The sequence below is a fragment of the Lycorma delicatula genome, chromosome 3 (genome assembly GCF_047948215.1).
Source record: "Lycorma delicatula isolate Av1 chromosome 3, ASM4794821v1, whole genome shotgun sequence".
Taxonomy (NCBI): Eukaryota; Metazoa; Arthropoda; class Insecta; order Hemiptera; family Fulgoridae; genus Lycorma; species Lycorma delicatula.
This window is the reverse complement of record NC_134457.1, coordinates 179,822,145-179,848,044: the sequence shown is the minus strand read 5'-3', so window position 1 is coordinate 179,848,044 and position 25,900 is coordinate 179,822,145. Positions and strand designations below refer to the sequence as shown.

The 25,900-nt window shown below is 29.6% G+C and overlaps 1 protein-coding gene across 4 annotated transcripts in view; it reads left to right on the top strand.

Moving 5' to 3' along the window:
* The first annotated feature begins 6,851 nt into the window (after nt 1-6,851).
* Nucleotides 6,852-25,900, top strand: part of LOC142322252 (superkiller complex protein 3-like) — a 41,751-nt gene continuing 22,702 nt past the window's right edge. For all 4 annotated transcript variants that reach the window (XM_075361115.1, XM_075361114.1, XM_075361116.1 and 1 more), the window contains exons 1-2: nt 6,852-7,024; nt 17,477-17,709. In XM_075361115.1, the coding sequence (XP_075217230.1) occupies nt 6,935-7,024; nt 17,477-17,709 (323 nt within the window). In that variant the 5' untranslated portion in view covers nt 6,852-6,934. The remainder of the gene's footprint in view (nt 7,025-17,476; nt 17,710-25,900) is intronic.

The window sequence follows — 25,900 nt, the reverse complement described above, 5'->3', positions numbered from 1 at the left end:
TTCTGGGTTATGCGATATGTAGATGTAACCATTCCTTTTATAAAAAAAATTGTTGAAAAATAATTATGTGAAATAATAAATATAAGTAAGTTAAAGATATACAAATAATATTTTAAATTAAAAAAAAAATTATATTTAATTTTAAAAATTTACTAGCGATTTAGAAAAAAATGTTCATAGATATTGTGTGACAAAATGGTATATCTAAGTGTACCAGAGTGAAACAGTGTATATAACTAGTTTGTGGATAAAGTTTGGTGCATCTTTTGTAACATATTAAAAAATAGTTTTTGGTTTTATATAAATTTTTCTTTGCTTTAAATTCTTCTGCTGAATTCTTATGGTAACGTAAAACTCAATTTGCCCAAATGATGAGACTTTTGTAATCCCTGTTAAGAAAAAACTCTACACGCCTTAATTATAAATTTTAGGTTTTTTTAATATTTAATAACCTATTCATTTTTTTCACATTGAATCTTCAAATATTTTTAAGTAAGTAATTAAAATAACAATTACATGAAAAAATACCAAAAACTAAATACACAAAAAATCCTCATCAAGTTTACAAGAGGAACATTTTGTAATTTTACTTAATTTTTATTGAAGTAAAAGTCCAGAACATGCAACCCCTTCAATTATCTGCCTTGTCTCTTTTCTGTTTATTAAAAATTAAACATAAATAATTTTTGATGTAGTGATAGTAATTATTGATATTGGCAATTGTAACCACTCATTTCCTTCTTTTTACTATTTGAGACACAACATTCAATACATCTTCAACAATTATTGCATTGGGCAAGCCCCATTTGTTTAGAATATTGTTTATGTAGATGGTATAGATGACAGTGCTGCTCTATTCTAACAATAAAGATCAGCTTTAATGAAATCTGACGTCCTTACACTCTACATTCATAGATATAATTCCATTGATGAATGAACAACACATTTGTGCATTATTATAATAAATAACTGTTCTTTAAAATAAATGTAGAATGTAAAATGTTAATAATAAATAATACACATTTTAAACTTTATCAACAAACTCATCATTTGTTTCTTATTTGCTGTTATTATTATTATTGCTATCGCTGTTACTGGTAGTATTTGAATAAAATTCAAGTTTGATGTGATTAGGAGCATATTTGACATTATCCTATCACTTTCCCAATAATAGTTTCTAGACTATCTTGCTGTGCCCTAACCACCATTTTCTGGTGTATGCAGTATTGGTTTCTGGATTATTTCAATGTATGAATAAAATTAAGACCTCTGTCACAATTGAAATCTCTTTTTATAATATTTAATTTTTGGCCTTACAAGTTCAATTTGATTAAGATTGTATATGCATGGAGGAAACCAAACATTAACGTTCATCTCTTAATACAAATTGATTAATTTTGTACTTTTTCCACATTTTCTCCAGTTAATTACCAAATTTTTAACACTTACATTAATGATTACAGAGAATTCTTTTTTTAAATGTGAGCTCAAAATTTTTATTTTATATTTATTAAAGATTATAAGTGACTCACTTTTAAGGTAACTGTTCTTTCAAAGGATCTTTTGTAGTTAATTATGTCTATCCTTCTTCAGTGGAGTACATCTTGTGGAAATCAGTAACTACTGAAAAAGGAGCTGCTTCATATGCTCTGAAAGATCCTTTCTAAGAAAATGTCCATGTAATTTGAAAGTAAGTCGATGAAGGTTTTTAATAGTTTTATTATTATCATGTTGTCTCATGCTGTTAATGAATATTTTGTTTTTATGCAAATCCTGAATTGATTATTACATAATTATTGAAATTATCAGCATATTTCCTTTTCCTTTCAGTTCTCTCCCCATTGTTAATGTGAAGAGTTTTTCTTTTGGATTGTTTTTACTTTTTTTAATGAAGACATCAGATTTATTATAGTAAAAGAAAGATGATCAATTATTGTTTGATTGTTAATGGGTATGCCACTATTTATGTCTTTTCTTTTATCCTTCTAATTTTTTAATGATCTTTGTAGTGAACAATGAAACTTACTTCTTCCTGCTACTTATTCTATTAGACATTAAAAAATACAAATAAATAAATAAATAATATTTTACTCTACAAATTACTTAAATGATAATAACAATTTAAAAATCTTGTGCAGTTTTGTGCAAGGAGACTGAGTTTTCATTAATTTAATTTGGTTTTATTATTTTTTTTAATTTGGTTTTATATTGCTAACAATAGATACTGCAGATAAAGAAACATCAGCATTCCAACTTGCAGCATCATAATGAACCAAGCTTTTTAACTTTTCCCGCTTTTTTTACCTTAAGTTGAGTATAACTTAAGAATGGCTCAACCAATCTTCATAAATTTTTCACATGCACAACTTCAAATAGACTGCTTGAGCATATCTAAATTTCAGTGAAATTGATCAAGAAGTTTTGTAGATCTTTCACCTATATCCAGATCCCTGGTCTGTCTGTTCACTAAATCTCTCCATCTTTGTCTGTCTTCCTACTATCTCTCCCCTTCCATCTGCTGCCAATTATATTCTCTCTTTTCCACATTGACCTTAATTCCATCCCTCTATTTTACTCTGGATTGTCTTCTGGCCTTTTCCATTTATTCTCAGTTCTTTTATGCTGATCAGTAGTCTTTCAATACACATCCTCTTTATGTGTACATACAATGTTATTCTATCTAATTTTTCTTGCATACTTTACAACTCCAAGTCATTCCTTATGTCCAAATTACTCAGTCTCTCTCTTCTTATTTTACCTTTTATTGCCTATAGGAACTTCATCTCACAAGCCTGCAACCTACTCCAATCTCTTTCTGTCATCTTCCTTGATTCTGATAACACCTCTGGCATAAACTAGGATTGGTATATCATGATTTTTGCTCTTTCTGGTGTCTTCTTGTTTCTTAACAAATATTTCCCATTCTGGTACAAATTTTCTCCCTTCTTCAGCCGTTTTGATATTTCTGTTGAAATTTTTCCATCATCACCTATTTCACTTCACCAGTATTTGAAAATGTTTACTGATGTCAGATGTTCCCCATATAGTTCAATATCTTGTTTCATTCTCTTATCTCTTCCAACAAACATCACCTCACTCTTCTCCCTACTGGTTTTTTACTCTGTAGTTGTTCATTACCTCCTACCAAGCATCTAACTAGATCTGTACATTCTCAACTTCATCAACCCATATCATCATGTCATCTGCAAAAATCATTTTCTTATCTTTTTCTCCTACTCTTTCTTTTAGCTGTTGGTTCATTCATTCCATTCCTCACTAAACATTGCTGGCAATAAGATACTTCTTTGTTTAAGACCACTTCTTATTATTCACTGTTACCATATGGTGTTCTTACTCTATATATATATTAATCTCTACATTTTCCTAATAATATTAACATATCGTTATTTGATGCCCAATCTCATCATTTCCTCCTATATACCCTTGCTGTTAACAGATTTGTATGCCTTCTCAGTATTAATGAACAACATTACCACCTTTCTATTATACTTCCACCTCTTCTGCCAACAGTTGCCAAACTGCAAAAATAAGGCCTACTGTCCTTCTTCCAACCCTAAATATATGCTATTTTTCACTTTATCCCTGTTTTATTGTAATACTTATACTGCTTAGTATAATTCTTTCAAAATGTTTTGCTGTATGGATCATCAGAGTAGCCCCATGATAGTTCTTCCATTGTGTCTTACTACCCTTCTTAAAAAGAGGGATTGCAGCTCCCCTTTTCCAGTCTTCTGGGATGATCCTGTTTCTCTACCCACAATTCAACTCTCTATACATCTATTGTATGTCAACTGGATCTCCAGCTTTTATCACATCAACTTAACTTAACTCCTGCTGATTTCTCGCCGTTCATTTTACAAACTGGATCCTCCATTTCTCTCCATGAGATTTCCTGCAACCATCAATTATAACCCTGCTCACATTTGGTATTTTCCTCTTTATCTTCCCCATTTAGCAATTTCTTATAATAATTCTTTCATAGCTTTTTCACTACCCATAGAACATCTTTCTCACCCTGTCCTTTCCTCTTTGTTTCATTTAGATCCAAAATATCCAGTTCTCTTGCCTTCATCACATCTGTTCTTCTCCCTTACCATTTAGTATTAAAATGTTAAGAGATCCAGTCATTAACTTTGTTGTTTTTTGCATTACATTCTTCTTTTTTTGACATTCCAGTATTTTTAACCTTACAGCCTTTCCTGTTTCAAGTCTTAGCATTTCTGTTGAAATCACTACTACCAGCTTGCTAGACCTGACGTAGCTGTTGGTTGGAATACTTTTTAGTCTGGCCCCTACCCTTTGATCTGTGTGGTCTGGGAGGCTCTGCCAGTAGTTAAACTACCGCTAGTAGCATAGCTCTAGAATCACTGAGGCAAGCAAGCACCACCATCACAGCAAGGTCTTGTACTCCGTGGAGTTTGAAGATTTTTGAGCCACAAAATGTTATTCATAGGCTTATAAATATAAAAGGAAACCCCAATTGAAGTGAATGTAAAATGTTTTTGCACTCCTCATATTTCAAAGTGTAAAGAAAATTCATTTTCAACCCTCCACTCTCACCATGTGATCAAAATAATAATGTACGATTTTTAGAAATGTCATTAAAAATGTTTGTATCTTAATGTTACAACTGCTATAAAAAATTTAATTGTAAATACACAGAAAAAATATAAACAATTATTATTTAAATGGTTTATTTAAAATATTCTTTATTTTCAGTTTGTGTTGTATACACTGCTAACTCAAACAATATTATTTTGAAATAGCAGTTTATGCAGGCAAGATATGATGATTTATTGTATATCATGATGAAATAATATTGTATTAGGAAACAGTTTTATATGTGCAAAGGATATTTATATATAAATTTTGTTTACAAATGTATGTAATTTTACATACTGGTTTGAATGCGTTTGTTAGTAGATAAGAGAATCCTAATTGTTTTAAAACTGAAATGTATGGTAGAAATATCATCTATACTATTTGTAGCTGCAGTAGTATGCTTCCTATACGTCAGTGTAAAGTCTACAAAGTTCAGTCTAATGCAATACTATCTTTCTTGTTTTTCTCTGTGACATATGGTCAGAATAACATAAAGTATTTTTCTCTATGATAGAATTCATACAAAAATTTGAAGTTCTTAACAGATATTAAATCTGATAGTGATTAAAATTCTGGACACTTTTGCCTGAAGGCATACTAAAAAAATGTAACCAGACAAAAACTTTTATGACAAATGTTGGAATGAATATTGGGTCTAACAGTGACTGTGCAAGTTGGACATGTAGTGATGCTTACTTAAGACAGGTCTGCATCAATAATCACTAACCTTTTCTATTTTTCCTTTCTCTTAGATTCATTCTACATTTAAGATAATCGGCCATTTAAAATTTTCTTCTGTTGATTTTTTCCATCACTCCCTAATATGTTTTATTTTCATGTAATGTGTTCTATATATATTTCTGTTAAAAATGTTTACAATTATCTTTTAAATTCCACAAAATGTCATAATTCATTAAACTTAGATTTTATCAGTACATCTAGATTTTACTGCTTTCATTTTTTTTTACATATAAATTGTCTGTTTTTTGCATTAGGTATAATGTGATGCTGTGTATTTAACTTTTTGTTGATATACTGCTTACTTACTACTATCTTACTCCTATCTGTTACTATCTTAACTGTGTGCAGTGAACAATTCACTAATTGTATGCAACTGCTGTGTACAATTCACAATTTTTTACATTAATTCCATATGTTTCATGTCTTCCAAAAAATAAATTATAATGTCTGGTTGTGCTTTATAGTAATTGCTCTGTATCACTAACAATTTTATGTGAAAATAATATACTACTACCCTTCTGTATTAACTATTTTATTAATTTAAAATATGTATATAATTTTTTATTCTAGTTACTATGATTATTTATCTGAAGGTACAATTAAGTTATTGGTATTATAGTAAATTCTTTAATACACTAATTTTCTTTTTTTATTATGTAAACTAATTCTTGTTAAGTTAACCTTTTAAAATATATGTAGCCATTTTAAAGGAATTTGGTTTAACACATATTTTCCTATTCCAGTAAATATTTTTGTTTTTTTTTCATAAGATATTAGATGTTTTAAAAAAATAATAAATTTTAAGAAAATTTTCACTTTGTTCTGTATTTTCTTGACCTGCACATTACAATTTAAATGTAAGAGGAAACTTTACCCACATTTATACCAGATTCTTTCTTAAAAATACACAAGCTCTTGGTGGGGTGTAACCCCTTTTTCCATTTTATAAGAAAATTTAGGTTGAATCTATAGGTTCGTTGTTGATTATTCGACAAAATTATATTTTATTTAATATTCTTTAAGTGTTTAACATTTTTAATCACAAATATTTTTTATTAATTACATTGTCATAAAAACTGTTATATAATTTATGAAATGGATAGGACATAAAATTGTTGCGAATCCGAATATTGCGGGCGTACATTGCGGCTACTGTCATGAAACGGCTCGACACAGTTTCAAATGCTGTAAATAAAGTTATTGTTTAAAAGTAAGACGTTTAATTAAGTAATTATTTTCATTTCATTAAGATTTATATTAAATTTTCGTGTTAATACAATTTTTAATACTTTTTACAATTATTTTAGATTTTTTTGTTTACTACGTTTTATTTACTATGCTTTAATATTTTTCAATATTTTTTTTTTTATTATTCCTTCAATAATTTACTAATTTCAATAATACAAATTATGTTTAATATCTCTTTCTTTCCACTTTTTCGATTTCTAAAATTAGACAGTTTTATTTGTTTTGTAACTTAAGTTGCATCAATGTGTAGCGTGTGGCGAGGTTGTAAATTTATTCTGTGATATACTGCCATATGGTTATGTGATTATTTTAATTTTAAATTATGGATCCCAAAGTAATTAAGTCCTTGCTTAAAGAAGCAAAAGAGGCGACTTTTAACAAAAATTTTGAACATGCCGTCAAGCTGTGCAAGGTAAACTATACTCTTTCTCATGCCGCAAACTGCAGTATGTTAGGTTATGAACGTCCTCATTTTTGTCGGCAAAACAATTTGGTGAATGGCGTGAAAGCCATTCTCACAAAAATAATTACCGTAGCAGTTTTAAACTATTACATGGACTATATTACTGCTTTAATATTTCTGAATTGTTTTTCTCTTTTTATAATTCTTTTCTCCCATTTCCCAACCACTACAAGAATTTGATGATATGCATATCCTTCTATGAAATCCTTAAGGAAGTTATTACCCCAAATTTAATTAAAATTTGAAATCAGTGCCAGTGCATTTTTCTTTCTGCTTTAAATACATGTTTAATACAAACTAATATAACTAGCAATTTTTGTTCCTTAAATTAGACAACCTTCATGACTAAGACTCTGGTGAACTCTCTTATCAGTACTTACAGAAGTAATTTTATTTTTTATTCCATTTTCATATTCCAATAATTATTCTGCAAACAAGAAGTCAGATCTTTCAATTTGAAAATAAATTGGTTATCTGCTTCTATGTTGATTCTATATTGGTTATCTCTTGAATGTCTGAAGAACGTAATCTTTTCAGTTTTACTGCCTACAGCTATGGTATTGCATTATGATCTTTTTTTCAGACACTTGCCTAAGGAGTTTTTATCTTTAATAAAAAAATTGGCTTTTTGCATATACTATATATTATTAACAACCTATTGTAGGTGTCATTTACATTAGGTAAATTTACCCAATGTAAGTGACACCTACCAGAAGCACAGAGCCATGTAAAGTTACATGTTATAGTGTGGATAATGATACTATGATCTAATAATTACTTTCCTTGCTAAAAATGCTTAGCAGGATCAAAAAAATTCAAACTGTTTATAGCAGATGACCATTTAAAACCTCCATATTGTCAATTAAAATGAAATTCAACTTACGTGATTTATGGTAATTGATTTTGAAATTTTGTTAAACGAAATGAATCATCGATGCTTTAAGTTATAAAGTATTTCATTGCCATAAAATATGTATTGCTTACTAGCATTCTGGTTATGCTATCGACTATTTCAGCGCATTAATTAGCTAAATTCAAAAATGTGCAATCAAATAATCCTGCTACTTATATGCTTATAATTAAAATATTTTATACCCAATTTTATTAATTTACCCACATCCTTAACCATATCTGTTGTAACATTCCTTAAAAATCTGTAGTTCTTGAGTTACTTTTTTGTTCTTTGCATTGATGTTGAAATTATCATTGGAGAGCACGCCCAGTGCATGAAGACTATAATGTAATATAAAGATGGAATTAGAGCTAGGTGGTTAATCCATTGGAAGTGTCCCAAAAAAGCATAAGCTGGTTGCTTGACCAATTAAAAAAAAATTGAAACTTTCCACTTGTTTCCTACATGTTTCAGAACTGTAAAAATAAATTTTTTTAAAATTTTTTATTTAAGCAGTTTACCTGTGGCGGCCATTTTTGTTACGGTGCGCACACCTGTTTTTGTGATTGTAAGGGTTTATGGAAAAAATCATAACTAAAAAACTGTTGGCCCTGGAAGGATGAAACAAAAAGCAATTTAATCACATTTTTTTAAGGTAAAACATTGATCCTGTGGTTTATTTACCTATCTCCCTTCTTTCTATGAGAAAATTACCAATAAAGTTGAACATGAAAAATGGTGAAATTTCACTTTTGGTAATTTTTTTTAGAGGTTGGAATGGCATACACAGTTTGAATTATTTTTTTATATGTAGGTGTATGTTAGTAGTTTTACCATAAATAGTACTAATGGTGATATACTTAACCCTAAATTTTTATGAATTTTTGAAAACTAATTTAAAAAAAATATATTTCCCCTTCAAATAACTAAGAAAAAAATGGTGATAAAAATCTCAAATTTACACAACTTGTGGTGATTTTGTAGGTTTATGGCAAATAAAAAAGTTTTTTGTGTATTGTGCTTATGTCACAATAATTCATTTCTCACGTATTTTAAAAAAGAAGGAAAATTACAAAAAGCTATTGTGTGATTAGTGAGTACTTGAAGCACAGTACCACTACATCATGTTCTGCTTCTAAAAGCAAGTTGTAAATAAAGTAAAAACACTTACCACAAGTTAAACTGTTTTTTTCTGATGGCTCCTCATCTCAGTATAAAAACAAAAATCATTTCATAACTTTTTGCTACCATCAAGAAAATTTTGAAATCGCAGCTGAATGGCAGTTTTTTGCCTCATACCATGGAAAAGGACGTGTAAAAAGGACGAAAAGGAAGTGTAAAAAGGACTGACTAAAGCAAGCCTTCAAAGAACAGTCAACAATCAAATTGTTACATCTTCTGATATGTACAATTATTGCAAAAATAATATTAAAAATATAACATTTATTTTCTGCTCTAATAAAGATGTTAAAGAGATTGAAGAATACCTCAGTTCTTGTTATCAGGTAATCACAACAGTCCCAGAAACAAGAACCTTTCACAGTTATGTTCCAACAAGTCAGAAATCTATTCTGAAAGTCCGGGCGACCTCTGAATCAGAAACATTTACGATAGTATCAGTACACAAGAACATTAGTGTTTCTGATTGCTTTATAGGTTTACCAAAGCCAATGTAAAAATTATGTCTGGTTCATACACTGTGGCAAGTGGTGGTTAGGTAGAGTCATTGAAGTCAAAATATAAGAAAATGAAGAGGAATATCGAATACACTTTTCCCATCCTCAGGGTCTTGGTATTTCATTCAAGAAATCATTGAGGGATAATCAAACATGGCTTCAACTGGAAAATATCTTAATGATTTACACCATCAGAGCTTTTTCTATCAACTACTGGAAGAGGACACAATATTACAGCAAAGTTGAATGAGAACTTATCAGTGCTACTCAGTAAAATAAATGGCAGGAGCACTAAGTTATGTTAGTTAAGTTTGTTATCAGAAAGTCCAAGATTTATTCATAACTTCCCTTAGCAGGAGTAAAATAAGGTAAAAGTGAATTGAACAACTTGTTAATGTATTTGAATTGTTTATCATTTAGACCTTTTATTCATTCTAATGAGTTTAGTTGTAATTTTTATAATCTGAAAAATACATTACATCAGTATTTTTGGATGCATTGTTTATGGTTAGAAGGAATCGTGTTTTTAGCGCTTTTGTTCGCTTCATTACTTGTCAACCATTTTGAGTAACAAAATAAATGTTATAGGGTTTTAAAGTACAATGTATACATTTTAATGTACATTGTAAATATATCAGATTTTTGCCACCTGTTCCACATGTGTTTTGGGCCCCAAAATGAGATTTTTTCAAAATCGTATGATTTGACGGCCATTTTTTTTTTTTAATGAAGGACACTGTAACAATCCAATTTTTTTTTATAAGTATTACTAGTACCTAAGAGTTAAAAGGTAAAAAAACAGGCCTGTTACCCTAAGCAATTCATTATTTATTTTGGGTCCAAAATTTGAAAAAAAAACAATTTCTAAACATAACTTCAATAAACATTATAAGATTTGGTTATGTAACAAAATGAATTTATGAAGTTCCATCTTTACTCTTTCCAAAAAGCCCTTTTTGACCTGCTGTACGATGTAAAATAAGAATGTTACAGCTCATAGAAAAAATGACTGTTTTTACTTGTTGGGAAGTTAGAAAATAGTATGTTACTCAAGAAAAAACATTTTTAAATATAAAAAAAAATATTTTTTGGCCACTACAAGGTGGGTAGTTATCATATACTAAATATCATCAAAATCAAAAATAGTGATGCACTGATCATTTGTTGAATTAAAATGGAATACCCCTGACCAGTCTGTTACTGCAAAGCTAAATGATGCGATAAGATAAATGAGCATGTTGCAACATGAATTTTCCTGACTACTGGAAATGACTTCAAGCGCCTGTTATAACATGAACACTGCAGTTGAATGGTTCAAGCAAGCCTATTTTAGTTATAGTATTAAGTATAAAAATATTAAGGTGCGAAGAACACAAGAAACCCCTTTGAAGCACTTATTTAGTGAGTTAAAATGGTATCACTTTTTACAGGTTTTTCATGATTTTTGAGAGATAACTTTTTTATTAGTACAATACAAAGAAACCTTTTTAGTTGCCATAAACATCTACAAAAATACTGCAAATTGTGCAAATTTGACATTTTTATCACGAGCCCCATCAGAGTTATTTGAAGCCAAAATTTGAATTTAAAAAAAAAAATTATTTTCAAAAAATTTATAAAAGTTTAGGGGTAAGTATATCACCATTAATATTATTTATGGTAAAACTACTAACATATTCCTACATATAAAAAATAATTCAAACTGTCTATGCCATCCCTGGTTCTTGAAAAAAATTACCAGAAGTGAAATTTCACAGTTTTTCATGTTCAACTTTATTGGTAATTTTCTCATAGAGAGATAAGTAAATAAACCATTCAACTAATCTATTATCTTGAGAAAATATAGATAAATTGCTTTTTGTTTCATCCTTCCAGGACCAATAGTTTTTTAGTATAATTTTTTTTGTAAACCCTTACAATCACAAAAGTAGGTGTGCTGACCGTAACAAAAATGGCTGCCACAGGTAAACTTCATAAATATCAAATTAAAAAAAAATATTTTTAAGGTCCTGAGACGTGTAGGAAACAAGTGGGTAAGTTAAATTTTTTTTTGAATTGGTCAAGCAACCACCCCTTAGGTCACTTCAAATGGATTGACTCTAGGATATCTTTTGCAAGTGATGTATCATACCTGAATAACCAGGGGTACTGTAACAAGTAGATAACCAGAGGAATATGAGAGAGAGAGAGAGAGATGGTGGGAGAGAAAGTGTGACAAGGAGAGGAGGAAAGTTAGGAAGGAAATACAAAACTTGGGCTTGACTGAATTTGGTGTCAATGGTTGGGTTGAGAAGGCAGATTGAATGATGAAGGTTTTTTAGGACACTGAAACAAACTGAAAATGTAAAAAATAAAAGGGCTGAGAAATAGGTATCATTTATACTATAGTGTATACACAGTGATATAGTGTATACTATAGTTTATAGTGATATACACAGGGGAGGAGGAAAAATGGTTTCATAGTAGTATTTATTAGGGAAGTAAAAATATGTTGAAGTACAGTATATATGCAATCAGTAAGTTACAAAAAACCATATGTTTGTCTTCTGAGTTGGAACTGTGTAAAAAAATTTGGCACTTCAAATGTACTCTTCCCAGACAGAACATATGGAGAAATCCTGAGTAATTTTTGACTGCAGCAAAAAGAGAAATGAAGGAAAAGAAGGTAAGTTACGTAGGGAGGTTAGAAACGGCAGGAATGGTGATTTTTTGATAGATATGGATCAGAAGTTGGAAAGGAATGCTGCCGACTGATTTTTGTGAAATGGGTTCTGTAGTTAGAAGGTAGTGCCAAAAAGGGAGAAGGTGATGACAACATGTTGAGAGGTTAAGAGAAATAGTAAAGGAGAAGAAAGTGCAGACAAAGAAAGAATGTACCAGAATGTAAAGAAGAATTGCAAGAGGATAGCTTTGAGAAAAAAGTATCGGGAGAAATTTACTGAGAAGTCAGATGTAGATGTGATGGGATGAAGGAAATAACTTAAGGATACTGTGGGATTGGGTTTGGACAGATTAAATTTTAATAAACCGTTAAGTGGAAACGCCCATGAAGCTGAAGGAATCAGAGATAGGCAGAGAAGATATTTTGAAAAATACTAAATATGGATTGTGGTGTGACAGAAAAGAGAAAATCAACGAATGAAATAAGAAGTCAAAGATATGACATTTAGAAAATAATTGTAGAAATTAAGGAATCCATTAAGAAAATGGATAGCAGCCGGTTATGACAAAGATTTATGTGGAAAAGATCAAAGCTGCTGGACATAGCGGTGGTACACTAGACACAGTTTAGCTAGCATACTCAAGGCTCCAGAGAGTAAAAATGTGTACTAGAGGAATAGGTAAAAAATATTATTACAATCTGATTTTTGTAGATAGATTAAAAAATTGAAATTTAATTAGGATTTGGTGATGTTACCGGAAATACGCATGACAAATACGCAGAACATTAGCATAATTTAATTCACCTTATTCAGTTTATAACATAAATAAATTTATTTTTTATTCATATCAGTACATAATAAATTTTATAGATCAAGCATAATTAGGTTTGGTATTCCAATAATAAAGCAACTGTTTGATTAGAAGGATTAACAGAAATTTTGTAGAACTCTTGATCGTACAATCATTGTGAAGTATAGAATTATAAATAAAGGGAATTAATATCTTATATTAACTTAAAAATGACAATTTTTACCAAATAGGGATCCGACTTGGCAAAGATAATAAATTAATTAAATAAATCAGTACACTAAGAAAGAGTAATATTTTTTCTGTAAACAAAATATTAATTCTATTGAACAGTTGAAAATATTTTAAATCTTGAGTCGAATTATTAAAAATCCAAACTGAAGCATAATAAAAGGCCCGTTCTGATAAGCAAAAGTATTATGTTCTGTATACAAAAATAGTTATATATATATATAATTAAATTTAATATAATGATTTTTAATATATGATTAAAAATCAAACTGTGTAATCATAAGTACTAGTACCAAATGATGACCGTCTGTTTTTGTCTGCTGAAAACTCATTTAACTGTTGAAAGTATCAAAGATGAAATATTAAATTTTTAGTTGAGGATATACACATTTCTTTTATTTTTTCAAACATTTTTTCTGCCATATTGAATATAATTTAATTAATTATAAAATCAAAAACCATATTATACAGTAGATTAAAAGTAAGAGACGCTTACCGACGTAGCGGTTTTAAAAAATTTACTTCATTGTTAGCATTTGAAATTAGAAATTACTAGAAGTTATTAGAAATTGATTTTATAATTAATTAAATTATATTATTTGATACTGGAAAAATTTTTGAAAAAAACAATTATGATGCCTGTTCAGGCAGAGCTGATTTTTCGTTTTTACAAATTATATATAAAGATGAAAAAATTTATATTGAAAATTAGATTTAATAAAAGATCTTTACAATTTAATATAATACTTAAGTACTCATATTTAAAAGTGAGAACTAGAAATATAGATATAAATTAAAAATACATTCAAGAAAATCCAAGTATATAGAATAAAACAGGAAATAAAAATACAATTAGTTTAGATATTTGCTCAACCTGCTTAGAAATTTTGAACTTGATGGGAAGTATAGTTTTTAAATATATTTATGCAATATTCAAGTTAAAATTAAAGAATTAGAATATTAATATGCCGTAACAAAAAAATAAAAAGAGAATCGTAAAAAAGAATTGCTTGTGATTCTAATAAATGTATAATAGATAATTCTTTTAATAATAATGATATAAAATTATTATTATTTGTTGTAGTGGACACTGAAATAAATATACATAAAATACAAGATAAAAACAATAAAAAATGAAATTGCAAATACTATTAATGCAAAAGGTCAGAAATATAAAACTCATTACATACATTAAAAAAATTCACAAATATACCAAAAATTACATACATATCAAAGTTATAAAAACATTAAAATATACTCTTTATAAACAAAATGTCAATGTTATAACATATGCAGATAAAATGAACATTGATGAACATCTGTTCATCAAGTATAAAAATAATTATATTAAATATATTTACAAATACGTTCTAGACAGTACTTACAATGAAATAAAATACTCAACAATTAAATATTTAGGAATTGCAAAAAACAATTATAAAACACTACTATTCAACATTAAATTAACTAATAATAAAAAAATATCTTTCACATCTTTACCCTTTTATGCTGTCTACACCAAAATTAACAGGATTACCCAAAATTCATAAGTCTAATATTTCAATATGCCCACATATTAATTTCGAAACTGTATTGTCTTATTACGTAGCAAAAATAATGGTAAAATATTAAGAAATAAAATAGAGCTTCTGTACCCATGTAATATAAAAAAAAAATTTCAACCGATAAATAAATAAATTAATCTTGAAATTAAAATTAACAAAAAATAGTTTAATTTTAGCTTGAACCTCAGTTTCCATGATTTTCTACTTGAAGTGCGAGACATGGAAAACTGTACCTCTGGATACCTCACCACACTTGCAATAGACTCCAGCCTACATATACAGGCATAATAAATATTTTATAATGTTAAAAACTTAACAATTGTTTAAAATTGGTGAAGCAAAATAATATGATTTATTATGAAAAAAATAAATTTGATTATCCGTTGAAAATTTGTCACCTATCAATACATAAAAATATTTTATGGGAAAAAAATTTATGTTTTTCAAATTGAGAATCATAGAATCAGTTTTCCACATTTTAAGTAAGATAACTATATTTATCCAAGGAGGTGTTTTGACTGTTAATGCAAAATTTTCTAATGCTGTTAAGTAGTCATCATCTAATAAATAAGGTTTTGTAAAAATGATAATATTGATCATAATAATATAACATGGTGATATTTGATGATGACATATATAAATGTTAGGAAGAGAAAGGGAGAGTAATAAATATTATGGGAGATTTGTAAATGATGTTTGAAAGAAGGTAAATTAAAGTAGGGCTTCTCAGAGTGGTTTATTGTAACAAATTTGAAATAACATTCTGTACTATATCCAGCTTATTATGTACTATACCCAGTTTATTTATTATGGTAATTGATGAAATCTGTGAAAATGTAAAGGCAAGACTAGTTGAAGAGGATGGAAGAAAACCCTGGTTGTTTGGTATGATAACAATATTGTCTTAACTCAAAAATATAAATGAAGTTCAGTGAATTCTTGATATGAAAAAGAAAGGAATGAAACGTAAGGTATTGGTGATATCCAGACAAAAGAGAGAACCAAGAGGAAAATGACAATTACAAGATCATGTTTATGAAGGGAAACGCATTAGACTCTTTGGTGATGTGATATCTAAAAGAGCATAGAAGATTGGTGGAGCTATGTTATGTAGGGCAAAAGATTTTTGTCTGAAGGGATAAAGTTTTTATATTGATTAAGAGTAGTTCCAAGGAATTTAAATTAATGTTGTATAAAATTTAGTTCAAGCTACTTCTGATGCATAGTGTAGAGGTGTAGATTATAAAAGTAAACTACATACCCTGAAAAGGTATTATTTGGTAGTAGCACGGTACGTAAGACAAAAGGGATTGTGTCAACAATGTTGAAGTAAGGGCTTTCACAAAATTATCATTATTGTTTCTAATAATCATAATTATTAGTTTCTAATAATTATCTGTAATTCTATTTTGAACTGCAAATCAGCTTAAAGTTTTATTTATTGATTTTATAATACAGCGTAGACCAAGGTTTTCTAGTGATTTTCACTTCCCGTTTAGGCTAATCCTGGATTAACTCTCATTATCATGGGTAATAGTGCCTGTTTACAAAGTGGTGCATTTAACTATTCGTTATCTGAACTCTATGATTTATAGTCATATGTTTAAATAAAATGTGTAATTTTTATTGCTCTTGTGAACTTTGTAGAGGTGGTTGCATGTATAAACTCTGTATTTTATACAAAATGACACATTTAGTTAGACTTGTTTAAATGGAGATAACGTGAAGTATTATTTTTTTTTTAAATCCACTTCATGATCAGCCATTTGAAAAGTAAATGAAATGTTTGTAAATTTGATGTAGCATATTACTTAACATTCCATCTCTATTTATTTTTATCATTAACATGTATTGCGTCATTCTTTTTAATATATGTATTTATAATTCAGTTGACAGATTTTGACAGTTAATTGTTATTAATGACTGATTATAATATTATGATTCATACAGAGATCTTTTCCTTTACATTTAAATCTCCTTAATCAATATTTTTATACTTTGTTAATGCAATGTGGTGCTGTGATGAACTGCTAGTAACTGAGTACAATGTTTTTATTGTGAATAATAGTTATAAACTCCCACACAGTGAAAATGCTATTCTGTAATCTCAACTAAACATGTCATTGAGTATACTTAGTTTTGCATGGATTCTAACTGAAATTGTTCTTTCATTGTCATAATCGTAGCTGCATTAATCTTATTTAATTTTTTTTTTGTATTCTATAAATTAGGCATGGTTCTTCTAGCTTTCTTAATTTTGAATCCTTAATGCTTATCTTATTTTTATGAAATATTGTACTCAGTGTTGTCAGAATTCTGACTTAAGATATGTCAAATTCACCCAGAATTTTCTGGTTTATTGTAAAATATACACACACATATGTATAATATTTATATTCTATAGCTAATTGGAAATTCTATATTCAGGACTACTTGTTGTCTGGTGATTCCATGCAGTAAAACAATTATGTTTTTCAGGTTATGATTCTGAAGAAATGTAGTTTCTTGAAAAAAATATATTATGGGTTTTAAAATTTATAGCACAGATGTACTTTTTTTTTTACAGGATGTCTTGAAAATTGATAGAAACAACTACATGGCTCTAGTGTTATTAGGAGCGGCCATGCAAGAAACTGATCAGAAAGACCAGGCACCAAAGGCATTCAGAAAAGCTGTTGAATTAATGCCTGATCATATTCTAGCTTGGCAAGGACTTGCTTCATATTATGAAAAACATAATGAAGATTCATGTAATGATTTTTTACCTACAGTCTATCAAAAGCTTTTAAATTTAGAAAGGTAGTCTATATTTGAAATTTTTAATGTAATATTTTTTTTTAATTCTTAATTTAATAATTTAAATTTTTTAATTGCTAAAAATCCACGCAGTTTTATGTTTTAAGCTTTCAATCTATAAAACATTTTTGTATTAAACATCTATTTAACATTTTAATATATTTTTACTAAATATTTTTTTTATTTATTGTAGAATTTATAATTTTGGAGTAGCAAAAAGGTTAAAAATTGAATATTTGCACTTTTATGTAAAATATAAACAATACACTTATTTAAATAAGTTTTCTTAAAATAATTATTGTAAAAATAAAGAACAGACTTTAATTTGCTTTATAATTTAACAAATCCTTTTTTTTAATAAGATTATTATAGCCTAAATTCAGTTATTTTGTTAACTTAGCCAAATTGTGTTATTTGAGAGTGGTTTGAAAAGCCCAAGAAAAATAAAAACCATGTAATTTTTTACAATAAACCTTTTTTATTTCTCAGTGTAGTCTCTTTTAAGCTTATAAATTCCATCCACTGTTGCTCCAGTTTTTTGATCCATTCAAAATAATAGAATTGCTCAAACTCTGCAAAACAGGCATTTGTTCAAGCAATTACCTCCTCGTTTGAATAAAATCTTCCTGCCAATCTTTTTTTTTGTGTTTGAGAACAAATACTACTCCAAAGGAGCCAAATCTGTAGAAGAGGGGGCATACAGAACGAGTAAATCCTAACTCTTAATTTAACTCAATTTTGTGCCCAACAGCAGAGGAGTGAGTAGGTGCAATTGTCATGGGTGAAAAGGGCATTTCGGTGGGCCAATCGTGGAGTTTATCTTGCAGCTTGATTATCAAACAGTCCAATAATGATGCATAGTGTTAACAGTTATTGTTGAACATTTTTCTAAATATTTGATGAGGATTATCCCTTGCAAATCCCGAAAGACAGTTGCCAAAATCTTCTCCCGGTTGAAGGCAGACTCCCTGCTGCTTCTTTGGTGCAGACTCCCTGCTGGAAACCCATTGTTTGGATTGCTTCTTGGTATCAGATGTTTAGTGGTGTATCCGTGTTTTGTCTACAGTGATTGATATCCTGTAGATTTCGCTGAAACAGCTGCAAATCCCTCATGGAATTACTACCGTGTTTAATTTTTGGTTAGCTCTGAGAAATCACGACATCCATCTTACAGATAGCTTTTTCATGTTTAATGTTGATGCAAAATATTTGCACCCATTCATTTGAAATGCCCACAGCATTAGCAGTTTTATGTTTTCAGTCTTCTACAATCCAACACCATATCATGAATTTTATCAGTCATTTTTGGAGTAGTGACCTCATCAAGGCGCCCAGAATGTTCAGTATCACTTGTGCTCATATGACCTCTTCAAAAATTTTGAATGGGCACTTATTAACTATTATAATCGAAGGTGCAGATTCATCATAAAGTTTTTCTTTAGTCCTCAAATGGGCGCAAACAAAGAAATTAACTGATCAGGTCAAAACATGGTGTGCGATCTTCCTAAAGATGCTACCAAGTGAAACTTGCATCGATGCATACTGGTGGACCAAACTCTTAGACTTCACATGAACTTTTCAAATCACCCTTCTTTATTGAGATCATTTTGATTTAATTAATGGTATCTAGTATCGTCTAACTGACTGTTGTGTTTTTACTTTGTGTAGGGTGGTGGGGTATTTAGTTCTTTTAAGGGAGCATATTCTTTCAACATAACAGTAAAGTAAAATAAATCTCACAAGAACAACCAATTTAGCTGCTTTATAGGTATTTTTTAATGAATGAAAATTAGCATAACAGAGCAAGATTCTGCTCATTTGGTATCATCAGACTCTTATTCATATTCCTAGCCTATACAAACTTGTATGTAACATTGTAGCCTATACAACATTGTATTCACAGCCTTATATAGATATATATTTTGAATATAAGAATTTAAATTCATACTTTCTTTTCTGTATATATCTAGCAAAAAGTGCAAAACATTGTTTCACAGTATTTAAATTATATTTGGACAAGAATTTTCAGTGATTAACACATCGTAGTCTTGGCAAAGCATAATTACTAAAAAATTCTACTCAAATGAATGCTACTGTTTTTGTAAATGATTTAAAATAAAGATATATTACGTTTTTGTTGTTACACAAGCATTTGAATATGTATAACAATTTGTGTATGGAGTAATGCATTATCTTATGTTTTTATTGTCTATAATGCTACATGGAACATACTGAAGACTTTGAGTTCAAAGGAAAATATTGCTATTATGTAACAAAGCACAAGCTCAGACAGTGGTTTTAACAAATCAGTTGATCTATACTGCATTATACAAAACCATAATTATTTTAAGTATAAATTATATATTTCTATTTTTAATTGTACCGCTTTTATCTCTAATGCAATTTGTTTATCTGTTCTTTTAAAAGTCATTTAAGAGTTTTTTGTTATTTAAATATTATTTGTTCTAATTTTGAAAATACAAAGCATTTTATTTGTAATCTAGTCCAGTCTTCAAATTTCATTACAAGTTTTAATTACTTTTCACATATTATTTTTGTTGATTTTGTTATTAATATGTGTAACTATCATGTGTTTACATTTTTTTTAAATCTTTGTAAAGTTCTACAAACAACTACAAATATAAAACTCTATAAAAAAAAAGTTCACTTTAAAAGAGACTTTCCATTGTGAAATGTTATATGAAAACGGCTAGAAAACAAAAAAACAAGTTAATTACAGGACTAAACTAGTTAACTCTTTGGGTTATTAAAAATAATGTAAATAAATTTATAGAATCATATTTAAGTTAAGATGATTCAGATTTATTTTTATTTGATTTTCAATCTAAAATGGGAAAATATAAACATTCCAGGATTGAAATGAAAAATCAATATAATGGTCCCCTCTCTAGCATTTTCATTTAAGAAAAAACTTGTTTACTAAAAAAGTTATAAAGGTACTCTTAAATCTAAATAAATAAATAAACATGAAGGCCTGGATGTTTTCAAATTATATGTCTAAACATCTTTAGTACATTACTTGTAATATTATAAATTATACAGATTTAAGATTACATGTTATGTATACTCATTATTTACTATATTACTGTCTCTGATAAAACAATAACTTATGTTTCTATTTTTTAAGCATTGTAATGCCAAACAGCCATTCATTTGAGTAAATTCCTGTACAAATGTTAATTTCATTAACAGTGCTTTTTATAACTGTTTCCGAAAAGTTAAAATAATTTGTTAGACTATATCTAGCTACGTAAATGCTATATAAAAATTTAATTGGAGATTGTTTTGATGTATGGTATTATATTTATTACATGTAATTTATATTGTTACCACATGTATGCCTAATTTAATATCGGCAGATGACATTGGTAGCAGCTAAGATGTGAGTGGGAGCACAGTATACATACGTGCTGGTACAAGTGTCACTCCTGCTGTGCAGTTCTTCCACCATTGCAGTGCTGCGGCCCCACTACTCTCAGGCTCCAATAAAAGAGCATGCACGAGAGTGAATTTTTAATTCATCGTTGACCATCACCTGGAGAAGACCAAGAGGAAGAAAAAGAAGATGGAAGAAGACAGAAGAAGTTCCCTGGCCACCTCAACGTGGGACCTCCCGGCAGATGCCAACATCCTCACCAGCAGCAGACCTAGCTGGCCTGCTGAGGGAGCCACTGGATGCAGATGCTACCTTCTTGCTCCAGTTCGCTGGGCTTCAATCGCCCTGGCCGGCGGACTCAGCAGCAGGAGCTGGCCCAGCATGTGATCGCTTGGGGAGAACCGCCTCACCACACCAGCAAAAGATGACTGATGCTGACCTGACACTGCTGGGCTTGGGAGGCCACCACTGTTATGCTGTAGTGGGGACCCAACCGCTGCTGAGGGGAAGCCCGGTCTGATTTCAATGGATGAGCCGCAACTCCCCGACTTTGTCAGAGACCAGCTTCCGAACCCAACAGCTCTTCTCAGAGCTAATGCAAAAAACGTCCCTTTTCAGGGCTACCACAGGGTTATAAACTATGAGCTGTTGAAGCCATTTGATGACAACAGACCTCCTCACCGTTGCCGTAAAGTTATTAATTACAACGAGCCGTCGAAGCCAATCGACAACAACAGCCCATCTCAGGACTACTACAAGGTTATAAAGTGCCACGTGCCGTCGAAGCCATTTGGCGACAATATATATAATATATTTATCAAGTAATAACTTAATTGAAATGGTTAATGTTAATTTTAATATAAACCTTATAATACTTACAATATTATTTAACATTACACTTGGCCTTCATTATTACATAAGATAAAATATAAAACGAATGATAAAATATGAAAAAAATTAGTTTATGTTAAAAGAGGTATTCTAGTTGATTTGCTTCAAATCTCTTCTGGTTTCATTCTTTATTTAGTAATTCAAATTGTTTGTTAATTTATTACAAATCAAAAAGTACAGTACTGAGGAGTTGTTACATTATAAGGTTTATCCAAAAAGAAACCAAACTTTTCAAGTAATAATAATAATATAAATTTAATTAACAAATAAATAAAATAAAATATCTATTAAATTAAATGATAACATATTTCAGTAATTCATAATGATGTGAGGTCAATCTCCCGTATTTAACTAATCGTGTTCAGAAATAACAAATAATAAATAATCAAATTAAGTTGTACAGTATTTCAGTTTTAGCATAACCCATTGGCCATCTTATTACTACTTCATTTATTTTAAGAAAAATAATAAGGTATATAAGATCAACAAAATGATTCAATGTTATAGTAAAAGTTTAATATTATTAACAGATTTTCTCTTTATGTTTTAGATAATATATTTATCTTCTCACCTCTTTTAGCAACCTTAATTGTAAAATCTTAAGTAGATGCTGGTAATACTGTTATCTTTTCACACCCAAGATTCATACATAAACACATTCATACATATGTGTACATGTATACATACTCACACATATAGGCTTACAAAAGTTTTACTCATAGCCTATATACACATATGTAATACGAGGGCAAGTCAAAAAGTAAATTTAAGTTCAAAAAGTCAATATAAATTATATAAATGATACATGCATTATTTGTCACCATAATCCCCACTCCTACTTCTGTGCACTTGTCCATCTTTTAACAAGCTTTTGAATTCCTTCCTGGAAGAAAGTTTTTGGTCTGGTGTGCAGAAAATTTTTCACCGCTTCTATGGCCTCTTCATCAGATCAATAATGACTCCCTCGCAACTCTTCTTTTAGTGGGCCAAAAAGATGAAAATCACTTGGAGCCAGGTCCAAACTGAATGGAGGATGGTCCAGCAGCTCAAAACCGAGATCTTGAAGGCAAAGGGCAGTTTTTTTTGGCCTTATGGGGTTGAGTATTATCCTGAAGCAAAATCATGCTTTTAGAAAGTTTACCACATCTTTTGGATTTGATTTATTCTTCAGTAAATGCAGTAGCTCACAGTAATTGTCACCATTTACTGATTGACCTATAGATGTGAATTAAACCAAAAATGAACCTTCCGTACCCCAAAATACCATCAACTTTCCTGCAGATATCTGCATTTTGAATTTTTTTGCTGTGAGAGATGAAGGATGTTTCCATACTTTGTCCAACTTTGTTGCTTACTCTTGGGTTCAAAGTGATGGACCCGTGTCTCATCAACGGTTATAATTCACTTAAGAAATCAGTTTCCTTCATCTTCATTACATTCCAAATGCTTCTGGAAAGTTTTCAAATGATTCTCTTTCTGGACGCTGTCCAATTGTGTGGAACCCAGCAAGCACAGGCTTTTCAAAAGTTTAAAGAATCATGGGTGATTGAAAATGCTGAGCTTGGCGTATTCAATTCACTTGCAGTGTCATCAACTGTAATTTGTGGATTACTGAGAATCATTTGTTTAACTGCTTCAATATTGTCGTTAGTCTTTGAAGTGGAAAGCCTATATTGCTGCTGTACATTACAGAGAGAAATCCTACCATTTTTAAAGCGATCAATCCATTTGTAGATCTTGCTTCCATTCAAACATCTATCTCTCTGCATATTGCTGTTGCATTTGACAAATAATCTCTGCTGGTTTCATCCCTTCTGAACTGAGGAAATGTATCACAGCATTTCTTCCTTGGTGCAGTCAGACGTAGGAGTGTACATTTTAAACAATCACAAATGGCTAACAGTGAAACAATACTTTCAATGAACAGGTAATAGAGGTTATGAGTTATGGCAGAACAATCATTGCTGCCATATGTGTGATTGAGAGGGAATTCAAAATTTCCCTTTACTTTTTGATTTAGCCTCGTATAATGTACATATAAAATGGATATATATATATATATAATATATATATCCACAAACAGTACATCAACGAAGTAATACTCAGTAAAAACTGCAAAAGATTCATAAATAAATTAGCAACTTGGTGTAATCAGTAACACTACATTAAAAATAATTAAATTCTGCCGTTAAAGATCTAAATTTAGTGCAGTCCTCACATAACTTATGAAACTGAACCAATTTTTCTCCATTTAAATAGCTTATAATCCTTTCCTCCTTAAGGACTGTAGCCCTAAGCCATACTTCCTAATAACTTTCAAAACCTCTCCACAAAATGATCACATATTCAATCTCTCTCATTTTTTCACATATAGCACACTAGCACACACACACACAACACACAACTAAAAAAAAAAAAATAATCAGAAATATCAGATGCTAAAATTATTGATCCCTGATATCCTGATATTCTCTTCAATAACTTTTGTAAATATTTTATTATTACATTTTTTTTTTAATCTTAAAGCTTTTTTATTCAATCTTAAGAATTTTTATTTTTCTTACTCGATTCACAAATAAACAATTTTAAGGTAATTATACATTACAGAGTTATTATAAGCAGATGGTCATCAATAGTTCATTGTTCAAAATATTATTTATTTAACTAACCAGTTTTTTAAAACAAATGAAAAAGAAAATTGTCAAAATAAAATCACCTTTAATACAACCATACTGTTAACATATTCCTGTTCAGAATTTTTCTTTGTACAGTTTGACACTACCTCACATTAACTCTTCAAAATTTTACCACTAAATTTCTTACAAGCAAAAGAGCACAATTTTACATAAACTTCATCAATCTTATATTCCCCATCATATCAGATTTAGAAATATTGCTCCAGTATATCAGTACTCACTGTCCCTCTAGTGGCACTGTGTAATGGGATCACTTAGAAATATTAATCTGTTTTCCACATCATTCTATCATTCTAAATTGTTTCATTTTCAGAGCGTAAGCATTTAAATTAGGTTATGTTTTTTGCTTGCAGTATCTTGAGATTAAGAATATTAATCCTTAGCGTAAATGGAAACACATGTATGGGCTACCTGTACTTTATACTGGAGGGCAGACATCCATATATGATTCCCTGAATGTGACTGGCTATTTATCTTCATGTAGTTACATATAAATTCCAAGAGATGGCAAGAGATGTTCTTTCAATCATTTTGAGGTGGGAATTCCTGATACAATGTAATTTGAAACCATTTTACTTGAGTTATGAAATGAATTCAGTGACCATGAGTTCTTAACAAGACGCATTTATTATTTTTTCATGTTTTTCACTCATTTTTAAGTAATTTGTTTACAAACTGTTCCTTCCAAAACTTCATTTTTGGCTTGCTTCATTTGAATTTAAAAAAAATTTTCAAGACAAAAATTCCGAAGGAAATGAATAAAAATATTTATATTATAATAACACCATATTATACTATTCCCTGCCTAGGTGCAGTACGTCTTTAAAATTGCTATTATTATATTTCCATCAATGTTACTACTGTTACTATTACTATTCAGTGTCTTTTACATGAAAAGAATTCAGTGTAAAACATAACCAAAATCATCAGCTATACCTATATCACTTATAGTTTGCACCTATCACCTATAGTTTGCAAATTCTAGTGTGCTCATTGAGACTTGTGCAGTTTTCATGTAAGCTTTTTCTCGCCAGATAATTGAACAGTGTTCCTGAACCAGATTAATGGCAGAATTCACCAAAAACACAAGGTATATTTTGTTTTTATGCACGAATGCATCTTTTAAGATATTTTTAATAGTTTTTGCATGAACTTTTTTTTTCTTGAAAATGTCTTCCGCCCACAGCCATAAAACATCACCGCCCGTGAA